Below are 13001 nucleotides of genomic sequence, written 5' to 3' on the forward strand. Positions count from 1 at the left end.
ATTATATATTGTTATATGTAGTTGTAAGATTTTTGCTTTTTGACTTTTTGATCGGCATCCACCCAGCTCCCAAGTAAATCATACATGGAGGCTTATTCTCAGTTATGAATGCTTGGCCTTAGGGTTTTTTTTTTTTTTTTTTTTTTTTTTTTGCCAGCTTTTTAAAATTATCCTGACTACCTTTGTCTCTGGGCTTTTATCTTTCTCTGTTTCTGTATATCTTACTTTTACTCTTACTTCTGGTTGTCTGGGCCACTTACTCCTGATATCCTCCTCTTCTTGTCCTCTTACTGTTCCCTCCTTGTTTCTCCCTTTACTTATCCTCTCTGCCTGTCAGCCCCACCTGTCCTTGCTCCTGCCTTGCTATTGGCCAGCCATTCAGCTCTTTATTAGGATCACCAGGTGTTTTAGATAGGCATGGTTAACACAGCTTCACAGAATTAAACAAATAAACGCATCGTAAACTAAGGTTACACACCTTAAGATAATGTTCCCCAACAGTTATCAGTTTATGCATATTCAAAACAGATGTTACCATTGAGACACTGATGAAATCTTCTCATTGTCACATTTGACTTCCATTTGTCAAATTTCTGATGGTATTCATTTTGGTCACTGGATAAAATGGATTCTGCCAAATACCATGCGAATCTCACCATTCATTCCTTCAGTAAGGATTCAACATCCTCTTTTGATTCATAGGTTTTAATCCATTAGTATAATTTATTTAATATTCTTAATTTGGTCAGTCAGATCCCCTTTCCAAGTGATTTCTGTGCCCTCTTCTTGGGTTCCAGTATAGTCGAAGCAGGACTGTCCAACTGAGTGATCATCCTCCCAAGGTTTTTCCAATAACAGGCTAGTCTGCTAAGATTCTGCTTTCCCTCCAGGCTGATGAGGAGGTTCTGGCTCTGCACCCACACTGTGGCTCATCATGAGCATCTTCTTCTGCTTGGGCCATAATAGACTGTCCTTGGTCTTTGCCGTAAGTTTCCCGACAACCAGTGTGGGGACTTGCCATGCACCTCTTGTTTTGTGCTGTCTCCAGGCTACTTATTTATTTGTGGTGCTGGACATTGAACTGGGAGCCCCTCACATGCCACACAAGTGTTTTAGCTCTGAACTGGGTCCCAGCTCTCTTTTTTTCTTTTCATTTTGAGACAGACACTCACTCCATTGTTCATGCTGGCCTTGAATTCATTCTGTGGCACAATGAAGCCTTGAACTTAACAGTCTTCCTGTCTTGACCTCTGAAGTACCTGGAACTTCATGTGTATGTCAACAGACCTGGCTAGGCTCCCATTTATTTATTTATTTATCGATCTATTTTTTTTGGTTGTTGAGGCAGGGTTTATCTGTATCATTAGAGCCTGTCCTGGAACTCTCTCTGTAGAACAGCCTGGCCTCCAACTCACAGAGATCCACCTGCCTCTGCCTCCCAAGTGCTGGGATTAAAGGCATGTGCCACCACTACCCGTTGGCTTCCATTTTAGGTGAGCTAGACAGTTTGATAACTTTGTGACAGGAGTTTCATAAATAATCACTCCAGAGATTTTCTCACCTTTTGTGATTTAGCCTTGAAAATTCATACCATCATTTCCCTTATACTTTCTTGGCCAAAGTGGTTCCACAATCCACCTTCATGTCACAGGAAGAGGTAGAGGAGTAGCAAAGTCAGAATAAGAGCACAGGACTGGATATCTGACCTTCTATAGTAAAACAGTTAGTTACACTGAAAGATGCAGCCCATACAGAGATGTGATCATCAGTATCCTTCCTACTTTGTCTTTATGTCATTGCATTGTCTGAGAAGTAATGTGTAAAGAAAGCAAATGTGTTTTGCTTCTGTTCAGGATGCAGATGCAATACAGAATGCAATTTATTACCTGAAAAAAGAGAATTATTGTGAGCTGTTGAAAATAATTAAAAATTCTTGAAATTCTAAATTAAAATATTCAGTGTTATCATTTGAATTTCAAATGTTTCCTACAAGCCCATTTTCTTAACTACTTTGTCCCCAGCTTGTGATACTTTTTTTGGGAAGTTCTGGAAACTTCAGGAGTTTGGTCTAGTTAGAGACATAGGTCACTGGGGGTTGCACCTTTGAAGGCTATACATGTATCACTGTCCCTACTGTTTTCTTTCTCTTGTGAGGTGAAGGCTCTCCTCTTCCCTCTGCTCTTATGGCCATAGTATTGTGCCAAAATGGATGTGGCCAACAAGCTGTGGGTTGGACATTCTGGAACTGAGCCATGGTAAATCTTTCCTCCCTTCCTTAGGTGGTTTCTGTGTGGTATTTTGTCACAGTGTTGAGTCTCTGTAAATATTATGGGCTATTTATTCTTACTGTTATTATTCACAGGACGTTGTGACTGGCTTTGCTTAATTCGTCTCAAAAAGCATGGAGATAAGATTAGAAGTTTTGACATCAACAAGTATCAAGCAGAAAAAACCCTGGCCCAGAGTTTCCTGGTTGGGTCAAGTGAGTGTTTCTTTATTCATATATTAATGGTTTTACATATGTTAAATGTGTGTTTTTCCTGTAAGATGTAGGAATGTTCTGTGGCCTTAATCCCCCCTCCCCCCAAAAAAGCCCAAAATAACACATTATAACATCATATTCAGAAGATCACCTAGCCCCTGAACAACAGGATTATCTCTCTCTCTCTCTCTCTCTCTCTCTCTCCCTCCCCCTCCCCTTTCTCCCCTCCTCTGTCTGTGTGTGCATGCATGTGTGTGCTAAGTTATAATGTACAAGTTAGTATTTATAGAAAATTGAGTCATCTGTCTAGGTAAAAACTTTTGCTTTCAATTTTTTTTTTTCCTTTATATCATGTTAAAAGTGGGAGTTGAATTTCCTACACTTGCCCTACCAAAACAGTGGAGTGTTTCTAATATTGTGTCTTTAAAGTAACCTCAGGCCTGGAATAGGAAAGGTGGGCGGGCCATAAGGCATTAATAATCCAGGAATGCCATTCATAATATATGAATTCATAATTCACACCTTAGACTGGGCAAACCTACAGAATCCTCTTTTAATTTATAATAATTGTTGATATAAAGACTCAGATTTTCAGTGAGAAATTCTACCATTAACTTCCCTGTAACAGGAATCTCTCTACTGCTTTTCTTTTAATTATTTTTATCTTCTGTGAATGACTATTTTCCTTTCATGTATGTAAGTACACTACATGCATGGTTGGTTCACACAGAAGCCAGAAGAGGGTGTCAGATCCCATGGAACTGGAATTTCTTAGGGTTGTGAGATGCTACATGGGTTCTGGGAATCAACTCAGGTCTCCTAGAAGAATAGCAAGTACTCTTATCCATTGAGCCATCCTCCAGCTCAGGAGTTTTCAACTTTTACACTCATCAAAATTATCTAGACGGGTGAAATTTGTTTAGTCATAAAGAAAAAATGTTGAAGGATAATGTGTGAACTAGAGATCATCCTGTTAAAAGAAGCCTGGCATGGAAGGAAAATGCTACATGCCTTTTCTCAAAATTAAAAAAATTGCATTTAATAAAAAGTGTGTATTCGAAAACATAAAGGGGACTTGTGGTAGGAAGAAGGGGTCCAGTGAGAGGTAGACATGACAAAAGAGGGTAATGGGAAGAGGGAAAAAGATAAATATGATGTGTTTTCTCATGTTCCATCTATATTTTATATATATGTATATACATGAATAAATCAGAAGGGGAGTTCTTGGATGTAGTAAATGGACAAGGGAGGCTAATGGGCCAATACAAGCAAAATATGTGTGATAAGTGTGTTTGAAAATATCTCTTAATGAAACCCATACATTGTATACTAACTAAAATAATAATAATAGTAATAATAAAAAAACAGACTGCGAAGTCCCATAGTACTTCCAGCTCAGTAAGTCTAGGCTGGGTAATTTGTGTTTTTTGTTTTCTTTTCTTTTTAAGGTTTAGAATGTTTTAAAACATTGCTTATATGCTTAATGTATATGAGTTTTATTTGCGTGTATGCCTGCAAATGAAAAGAGGGTATCAGGTTCCATGAAAATTCCATGAGAGTACAGTTATAGATGGTTGTGAGCTACCATATGGGTGCTGCAAATTGAATCAGGACCTCAAGAAAAACAGCCAGTGCTTTTAAGTACTGAGCCATCCCTCCAGACCTGGTAATTTGTGCTATTTAGCAGGTTCACTGTTGCTGGCTCCACAAACTTCATACAGAATACCTTAATTTTTCTAGACAAAAAGAAAAGTGATCTAAGTCATGACCTTATGGATTTCTAAAGCCATAGTCATTTAAATCTAATCAAACAGTATAAAAAACTTGTGCAGCCTGGTGGTGGCAGCGAATGCCTTTAATCCCGGTAGTTGGGAGGCAGAGGCAGGCAGACTCTTGAGTTCAAGACCAGTCTAGTCTACAGAGCAAGTTCCAGTATAGCCAGGGCTAACCAGAGAAACCCTGTCTCAAAAAACTAAAACCAAAAAAAAGCTTCTCCATACAGATGCTCACATGAGTAGGATGTTAAATAATTTGCTGAATTGGCAAATGGCTCTAGAATATTAACCCCTAAAGAGCTTTAAATGCAGCCGTTAGAACACTTTACCTTGTAACGTTAACAAGAGGCATTTTATTATTATTTCCTATTTTCCTAGAATATATAGATATACAATCAGGACCTCACTGCTACACAAGCACTCTTTTCCCGAGCTACACCCTATCCCAAGTGTTAATGCAGAATCAAAAATGTTTAGGTCATGGGTTTAATGTTTACTTTAGATTTTTGGTATAAATTATTCTTGTCCTTAAATGTTATGTTGTTTTCCTTTCTAGGGCAATTTATGTAGAAAAGATTGAATTAACTTTTGGAACTACCTAAGTCCTTCACATGTTTTTTTCTCTTAGGAGAATGAAGCTGTTTTTCTTTTGGATGAGAAATTCATAAATGAGATTAATTTGCTGTCTGGGAGAACAAAGAAGAAAATTCCTAGTCTGCAGCCTTTGATGAAGGATGTTTTTTTTCTGGCAACATCCAGTAATGGTTAAGTACTGCTGATATGTTCTAAAGGCTAGCTTACTATGATTTTTCAAGAAAAAAAAGTGGGTGATATAGTGTGTTAAAAATTGCATTTTGCTTTTGAACAGATGTGTGGCTGTCTGGGGTCCTCACTACAGGAGAGCTTTTCCTGTGGAACAAAGATCAAGACTGTTTGAAAATGATACAGGTGACCGAAGAGCCTAAAGAAGTTATTAAAGCTACAATAGGTAGGAATTTTTAAAATTTTGTTTGCCTAGAAAAAGACTGAAAATTTTTCATATTACTATTTTGATAATGTGTCTGTTTATGTGCATGTGCGTATTGTTTCTGTGTATATAATACTCATTTTGAAGTTTGGTTGGTGCTCTTTTTAATTTGGTGCTCCTTCTTAACTTGAAGGAGAAAACCTGGCACGACTGCCATTGCTGTGATAATGGATTCCTAATGTTACATACCAGTGCAGGTTTTGTGGTGCAGGTCTGTAATCCAGACAGTTGAGGAGACTAAGGCAGGAGGACCAGAAGCCTAAATATTGCTTGGATTGCAGATTGAGCTGAAGATCAGTTTGAGCTGCCAAGTGAGACCTTATCTCAAAATACAAAGTAAAAAAGGACGCTTGTTGTGGGTCTTGGTGTTAGAGCACTTGCCTAGCCCATGCAATACACTGGATTCAATCTCTAGTACATTATTAGTGCTGGTCAAGGTGACCCAAACCTTTAATCCCGGCACTTAGGAGGCAGAGCCAGGTAGATCTCTGAGTTTGAGGCCACCCTGTCTACATAGTGAGTTCTGGGATAACCAGAGCTACAGAGAAAAATCCTGTCTCAAACCAAACAAAGTAATAAATGTTATTGTTGTTTGTACTTTTGTTATTGCTTTAGTTTTAATATCCTGAATGGTAACACAGCTTGAGTTTCTAGTTGAAAGGGTAGCTAACTTTGCTAGGCAAGCATTTGGGATGCTGAAACAGAAGGAGCTCAAGAGAGTTTGAGGCCAACCTGGGCTAGCTACAGAATGAGACCTTATTTCATAAAAGTGAAAATGGAAAAGAATATTATGTGCTTTCATGAAAAATTCATATTTTGCAAGTTTTATTTTTCTGCTTTGTTTTGTGTTAATTAGCAAGCTCTTCAAGGCTATACTTATATGTAGCTGAAAATGGGAAAAGAATTCTGTTTATTACATCTTCTGGCTGCGTACTTCTGTGGGAATATTTGGAACTGAAGAATATCTTATCTTCTAAAAGCCTTCCATTGGTTGGTCATTGGTTTCAAATCATACCTGAAGAAGCCGTTTTATTGCCTTCCTCTAAAGATAAAGAAGCTGTAGTGGATGCTGTTTTTGTCAAAAATGAGGTAAAACTCAAATGAAAGACTATTGAGTAGATCTCTTAGACTTTAAGAATTGTCCGTACTTGAGAAACTGTTTAGCCAGGGGTATGATTGTATAGCTGTTTGTCACTAGTCAGAGCATTTGTGAAACTACTGTTTAGAAAAGATGTTTTTAAATATGTTTTTAAATATGTTTAAATAAGTTTTAAATATTAAAACTTTCTTTCCCTTAGTATGATATGACTTGCAATGAACATGTGGTGAACTTGGTAGAACATACCTACAATGCCAGCGCTCGGGAGGCAGATTTGGATAATTAGCATGGTAGCACCAAGCGTTTGGGAAACAGATGTGCAAGGACTAAACAAAGTTCAAGGCCAGCCTGGGTTACATATTGAGCTCCAGGCTGTCTTGGCTACGTAGCAAGACCTTGTCTTAAACAATCAAATTAAAATGTGTGCATGTTCTGTAAGTTAATAAGCTAGAGCTGGTAGTGTTCCATAAGACCTTAAATTCTTAGTATATAATGGATTAAATATTTAAATAAAAATTTTAAATAGTCATGTGATAGTCTCTGTGTATGAACTTTGATCTATTACCAAATCCACCTTTGTTAGAAATTATATTTTGAAGTTGGGCTTGGTGGTACATGCCAATCTCAGCATTATGGAGACAGAGGCAAGCTGATCAGTTCAGACCAGACTGGACTATGTGACAGCCTCTCTTTAAAAAAAAAAAAAAAAGAAAAGAAAAGAAAAGAAAAAAAAAATCATTGGGCCCTTTAGCTCCAGCACTCAAGAGGCAGAGGCAGGAAGATCTCTGTGAGTTCAAGGCCAACCTGGTCTATAAACTGAGTTCCAGGGCAGCCAGGGCCACACAAAGAAACCTTGTCTTGAATATCCCTCCCCCTGCAAAATAATTCTATTTGAAGTTTTATTGGTCCCTCTCCCAGTAAGGTGATACTCTAATATAAATAATATTACAAAAGAAGAAAATAACAGGAACCTTCCCAGCAACAGTAAATGGAAGTATATTTTTTCAAACTAGTATTTGAACATATTTATGATGGTGTATAGTACTTCTGTAACATTTGTATATTATAGTCAAATAAGCATTTCCATGTCCTCAAACATTAAATACTTTGGGAATTTTATTCTCTTTGAGTCGCTTTGATAATGTTTTTATTATCTTATTTTTTTCAAAGATTTATTTTGTGTGTATGAGTGTTTTATCTGCATGTGTGACTTTAAGCCAGAAGAGGACACTATGGAGGAGTTTGAGCCACCATGTGGATGCTGGGAATTGAACTCAAGATGTCTGGAAGAGCAGTCTGTGCTCTTATCCGCTGAGCCATCTCTCCAGCCCCTTTTATATTTTATATTATCAATTGTAATATTGATAATATAGTCAGCAGTTACCCCACATTGCTATAGGAATACCAGTCCAAATCCCCCTGCTTTGGTGTTCCTTATGGGCTTGAGTGTAAACAAGATGCTTAAGGCCCTGGGTTTTCTCCCCAGCCCCAGAAGAACTCTTCCGTGTCCTTGTGCTGATTTCTCCATTTGGGCCTTGTTTCTGGCAAATAAAGAATTACTTAGCTTTAGTTTACTATTTATTATGAATGAAAATATATGAGACATTTTCATATATCAATTAATTTTCAGATTAATTTTATACTAAACTATTAAATTTATCTGCAGTTACTTGGCGACTGCTGCCTGTGTTCTTTTACTTTTTATTCTGGAGGATGCTTGAAGTTAACATTTCTGGCCATTCAGTGGTACGAGAATGTATTTACATCTGTAAGGTGAGGTAAATATTTCCCTACTTGTTTTCTACTTTTAAACAAACATTGTCATTTTGTCATTGACCAGTATATAGTTAAGATTTTTAGGTCTTAATTTCTGTTTTTAAGGCTTTGTAGACCTTCCCTTCTTGCTTTCAGTTTTAAACATTTAATCTAGAAAGTTTCTCTTGTGGGTTGTTTTTTTTTTTTTTTTTTTTTCCACTTAGAAGGGAGAATATGAAAGAGATAATAGGTTATATTTGTCTTGACACAATGCACATAATTACTTTGAAAGGAATTGGACTTTAAAGGGGGAAGGATATTTGGATTTACTGTTGTACTCTCAAATGCTCAACTGTTTTGTAGTTTTGGACAAAGTCTCACTGTGTAGCGCTGGCTATCCTGGAACTCTGTGTGATTGTGCTGGTCTTGGACCCAAGAGATCCTCTTGTCTCTGCATGCCAAATGCTGGAGCCACCAGGACTATCCTCAAGTGTTGTTTGTTTTTAAATAGTAAAATAGTTTGTATTCTAAGTTCCATAAAATAGAGCAAAATATATTAAAAGCTTATATTACTTAAGTAAGATTAGGAAAGTAATGTAACTTTTATGAATTTTTTATGTTAGCAGTACTTTGTTATTTACAAAAATTAAAATAGTTTGTAAGTAGGTTGGTCACTGTACCCACCTATTTAATTATTCCTTAAAACAAATGTGGGGAATTGACAATCAAAAAAGAGTTCTGTTTCCTTTACTTTTTCCTCAGTTTTTAAAATGTACATTAACTGCATAAAAAGTAAATTTTCCTTATGACATTTCATTTGATCATATTCATATCCCTATTGTCCTCATTCCCCTCCCCCATTTTTTGGTTCCAGTGAATAGTTTGCTGTCATGTAAAAATGTTTAAACATTTAGATGAAACAGATATATTTAGGCTTGATTATGGAATATAGCTCTACTTGGAAAACTCCAATACTGAACTAGATTTACTGACAGTTACCGAACAGTCACTGATGTGTCATTCATCCATATATATATATATATATATATATATGTATATATATATATATATATATGTATGTATATGTATATATATGTATGTATATGTTTAGGTGAATTCTTTGTTGTTGTTGTTATGAACTATATATCAACTTCAAAATTGTTATATGAATTTGCCATAGTCATGTATACCTGTAGTGCTTGTTACTTAGGAGGCTGAGGAAGAGGCTCTCTTGAACCCAGGAGTTCAAGGCTAGTCTGGGTCATATATTGAGACTTCATCTCAAAAACAGACACATACACATCAAAAATAAGTAAGTACATAAAGTCATTAACCCTTGCCAGGCAGTGGTGGTTCACTCCTCTAATTCTAGCACTTGGGAGGCAGAGGCAGATCTCTTGAGTTTCAGGCCTGCCTGGTGTACAGTTTCAGGACAGCCAGGGCTACCTAGAGAAACCCTGTTGAACCTTGCTGTCATTAATTTCATTGCTTTCTTAGGTCACTGCCGTTCCATGTTCACTGGGCACAACAGGAATGTCTTCTGTGCAGTCTGACTCCCAAGTGTGAGTCAGTGAAGTCAAGAGGAGCTCTGATCTCGGCCTTCTCAAGAGATGGCCTTGCCCTGGCGGTAACTCTTAATCAGAAAGACCCAAAGGTCAGGAACCAGCATCTGTCCTTAGTGCTACTTTATATTCTTTAACGTTATGTTTTCAGTCCGTTGTTGTTTGGTAGTTATATAAATCAACTGTCATAGTTTTCAAAAGCTGTTTTGAAGAAATGTAAAATTAGAAAATCTTATTTTGGTGACAAATGCCTGTAATCTCAGCATTCTGCACTCTTGGGCAGGAGGATTTGAGTTCAAGGTCAGCCTGAGTTATATAGCAACACCTTGTCTCAAACACCACAAAACAAAGTAAGAAGTGACAAGATAAAAGGAGGGCATGTGTGCTAATTCCAGCTGTTGGCAGGGCTGGGGTGGGAGGATTTCAAGTGTAGGGCTACTCTGAACAATTTAAGAGTGAAGGGCTATAGTACTGCTTGGCATGGAAAGATTACTTACTTTATTAGTATAATAACAGCTTTTTCAGCCTTTAGGAAGTAATACACACAGAAGATAATATCACTGATGTCATGTTTTCCTCCTTCTAGGCAACTCAGGTATTATTTATAAACACACTGAATTTTGTTACTCTCTGTGGTGATCTTAAAGGATGTAGTAACAAGAATCCTGTGGTCCCAGCTACACTTACCAGGTAAGAACATGTGTCTCTTATCTCTAAGGACAGTTTTTGAAGTTTGAAGCTCTACAAATTCCATAAATATCATAATACTTAGATAAAGAATGCGATTTTGTTTTGTTTTGTTTTTGAGACAGGGTTTCTCTGTGTAGCTTTGCAGCCTATCCTGGCACTTACTCTGTAGACTAGGCTGATCTCAAACTCAGAGATCTGCCTGCCTCAGCCTCCCAAGTGCTGGGATTAAAGGTACTTGCTACCACACCTAATTTGTATACATCTTATAGCTCATGTGTTATCCAAAAATCACCATGAATGTGGTGTTTTAAAAAAAAAAAGTCTATGAATACTCCAGCCTTCTTGAATTGGTCTCCCCTCTCGACATTGCATCTTACCCTCCCTAACAAAGCCTGATTTTGCTCTACCTACTCAAATTCTGTTCCTAAGAAAATAGAAAAAAGAAACAATGAAGAAAATACATTTGTTTATTTTCTACTCTACCCTTCTTTTAAGAGTGTTTGAGACTTCATATAAGGCAGCTTTTAGAATTTACCAAGTATAGCTGGCTCTACCTACTCAAATTCTATTCCTAAGAAAATAGGAAAAAAAAAAATGAAGAAAATAACATTTGTATATTTTCTACTCTACCCTTCTTTTAAGGGTGTTTGAGACTTTATATAAAGCAGCTTTTAGAATTTACCAAGAATAGCTGGGCCTTGGTGCATATACCTTTAATCCCAGCATGGGGATGCAGTCAGTTAGATTTCTGTGAGTTTAAGGCCTGGTCTACAAAGAAAGATCCAGGACAGCAAGGGCTGTTACACAGAGAAACTGACTAATTGGCTCAACTTTGGGGATTATTTTCATTTCTGAATTGCTAATAAGTCTGAGTAAACTTCTAATTGGAATATTGTTGGAGTGGATATATATAAACCTTTTTTTTCTACAAAGTAAAATAAAAAAAAATTATGTGACAATAGTCTACTATCCAGTCCTTTCTAAAACTGTCATTTGTTCTTTCTAGGTCATATTGGGTAGGTGACATCAGCTGGACACATGACAGTCTTTTTCTGGCTTGTGTGTTAAAACGTGGTTCCCTGGTTTTATTGACCTGCTTAGGTGAATTGCTAACATTAGTTACACTTGGATGCTCTATAGAATTTGGGCCAGCTGAGTTTATTCCTCTTCATCCACTAATAACATATAGGTGAGACATTTGAATTGTTTTATTTACATAACTTACTGTCTTTGATGATTAATTTTATTGTGTTTTTACAAAAACAATTTCATCTCCAAATTTGTTTTTTTTCCTTACTGTGAGTCTATCATATCAATATCTGTTTCTTATCTGTTTCTAATTATTTATAGTTTTCTTCCTATTTCTTTTTGTGGCTTAATCCTGGTGAAAATTTGACATTGTGACCATGTAAGTATAAAGTTATTTAAATATTTAATAGTACTGAAAACTTACCTTTACTATAAAAGATAATAAAACATGACATTATTTTAAAAATGTGGCACTAAGTAATTCAAAATTAACATATTTTCTCAAAGGACAAAAACTGTTACTAATAGACTGAAGAGTTTAGCCATATTTTGATTTTAATTGTAGTCAGATAAATCAAGTTTCAAATACTAGTTTTTATATTTCCTAGTTGTATACAATGAATAAATTGTTCTTTAAGCTTCAGTTTCTTTTCTTGTGAAATGAGGATGACAGTAGGATTGAGGGAATGAAGTAAGAGTCTACATTATTATATGTATTAGATGTATATAGAGAGCTATTTTAAAAATTAATTCACCCGGTGGTGGTGGCGGCACACACCTTTAATTCCAGCACTTGGGATGCAGAGGCAGGTGAATCTCTGTGAGTTTGAGGCCAGCCTGGTCTACAGAGCGAGTTCCAGGATAGCTAGGGCTGTACATGAAGAAACCCTATCTTGAAAAAAACAAACAAGAAACCAAAAAAAAAAAAAAAAATTAATTTGTCTTAAAAATTGTGTGTGAAGTGGGTGCAGTGCCAATGGAGGCTAGAGGCCTTAGATGCCTACCCAGAGCTGATGGCTGTGACTGACATAGTTCCTGGGAATCAAACTCCAGCCTCCTGGCAGAGCAGGAAAAATTCTTAACTTCTGAGGATTAATGCGAGGAGAAAACTGTCAGTACCTGTAGTAAAAAGTTGTGGGTTTTTTGGTTTCTTTTTTTTTCTTTTCTTTTTTTTTATTTTCTTCTTTATTTATTTATTTATTTATTATGTATATAGTGTTCTGCCTGCATGTATCCCTGCAGGCCAGAAGAAGGCACCAGATCTCATCATGGATGGTTGTGAGCCAGCATGTGGCTGCTGGGAATTGAACTCAGGACCTCTGAGCCATCTCTCTAGCCCTGGTTTATTTTTTCTTTTTTAGCCTTCATAATTTATTTTATGTGTATGGGTGTTTGCCTGCATGTATGTCTGAACTTTGTGCATTCCATGCCCAAGGTGATAGAGCTTCTGTGACTAGAATCACATACAGACAGTCATGAACATCCATGTGGATGCTGAGGTCCTTAATTTGTATTTACTGAAATTTCCTCACATTCTCCTTTAAAGTTAGTATTTTAAGGCTTTTTTAACTAACTGATTTCT

At 36.7% G+C, this 13001-nt stretch overlaps 1 protein-coding gene across 1 annotated transcript in view; it reads left to right on the forward strand.

Annotated features, from left to right (window-relative positions):
- The first annotated feature begins 2366 nt into the window (after positions 1 to 2366).
- The window catches only part of Cplane1 (ciliogenesis and planar polarity effector complex subunit 1), a 77221-nt gene continuing 66586 nt past the window's right edge, over positions 2367 to 13001 (forward strand). Inside the window, exons 1-8 of the mRNA XM_051182522.1 lie at positions 2367 to 2482; positions 4886 to 5021; positions 5126 to 5245; positions 6141 to 6373; positions 8050 to 8156; positions 9636 to 9792; positions 10287 to 10390; positions 11397 to 11579. Coding sequence (XP_051038479.1) covers positions 2402 to 2482; positions 4886 to 5021; positions 5126 to 5245; positions 6141 to 6373; positions 8050 to 8156; positions 9636 to 9792; positions 10287 to 10390; positions 11397 to 11579 — 1121 coding nt within the window. The 5' untranslated portion in view covers positions 2367 to 2401. The remainder of the gene's footprint in view (positions 2483 to 4885; positions 5022 to 5125; positions 5246 to 6140; positions 6374 to 8049; positions 8157 to 9635; positions 9793 to 10286; positions 10391 to 11396; positions 11580 to 13001) is intronic.

This window comes from Phodopus roborovskii, unplaced genomic scaffold (assembly GCF_943737965.1).
Source record: "Phodopus roborovskii unplaced genomic scaffold, PHOROB, whole genome shotgun sequence".
Classification (NCBI taxonomy): Eukaryota; Metazoa; Chordata; class Mammalia; order Rodentia; family Cricetidae; genus Phodopus; species Phodopus roborovskii.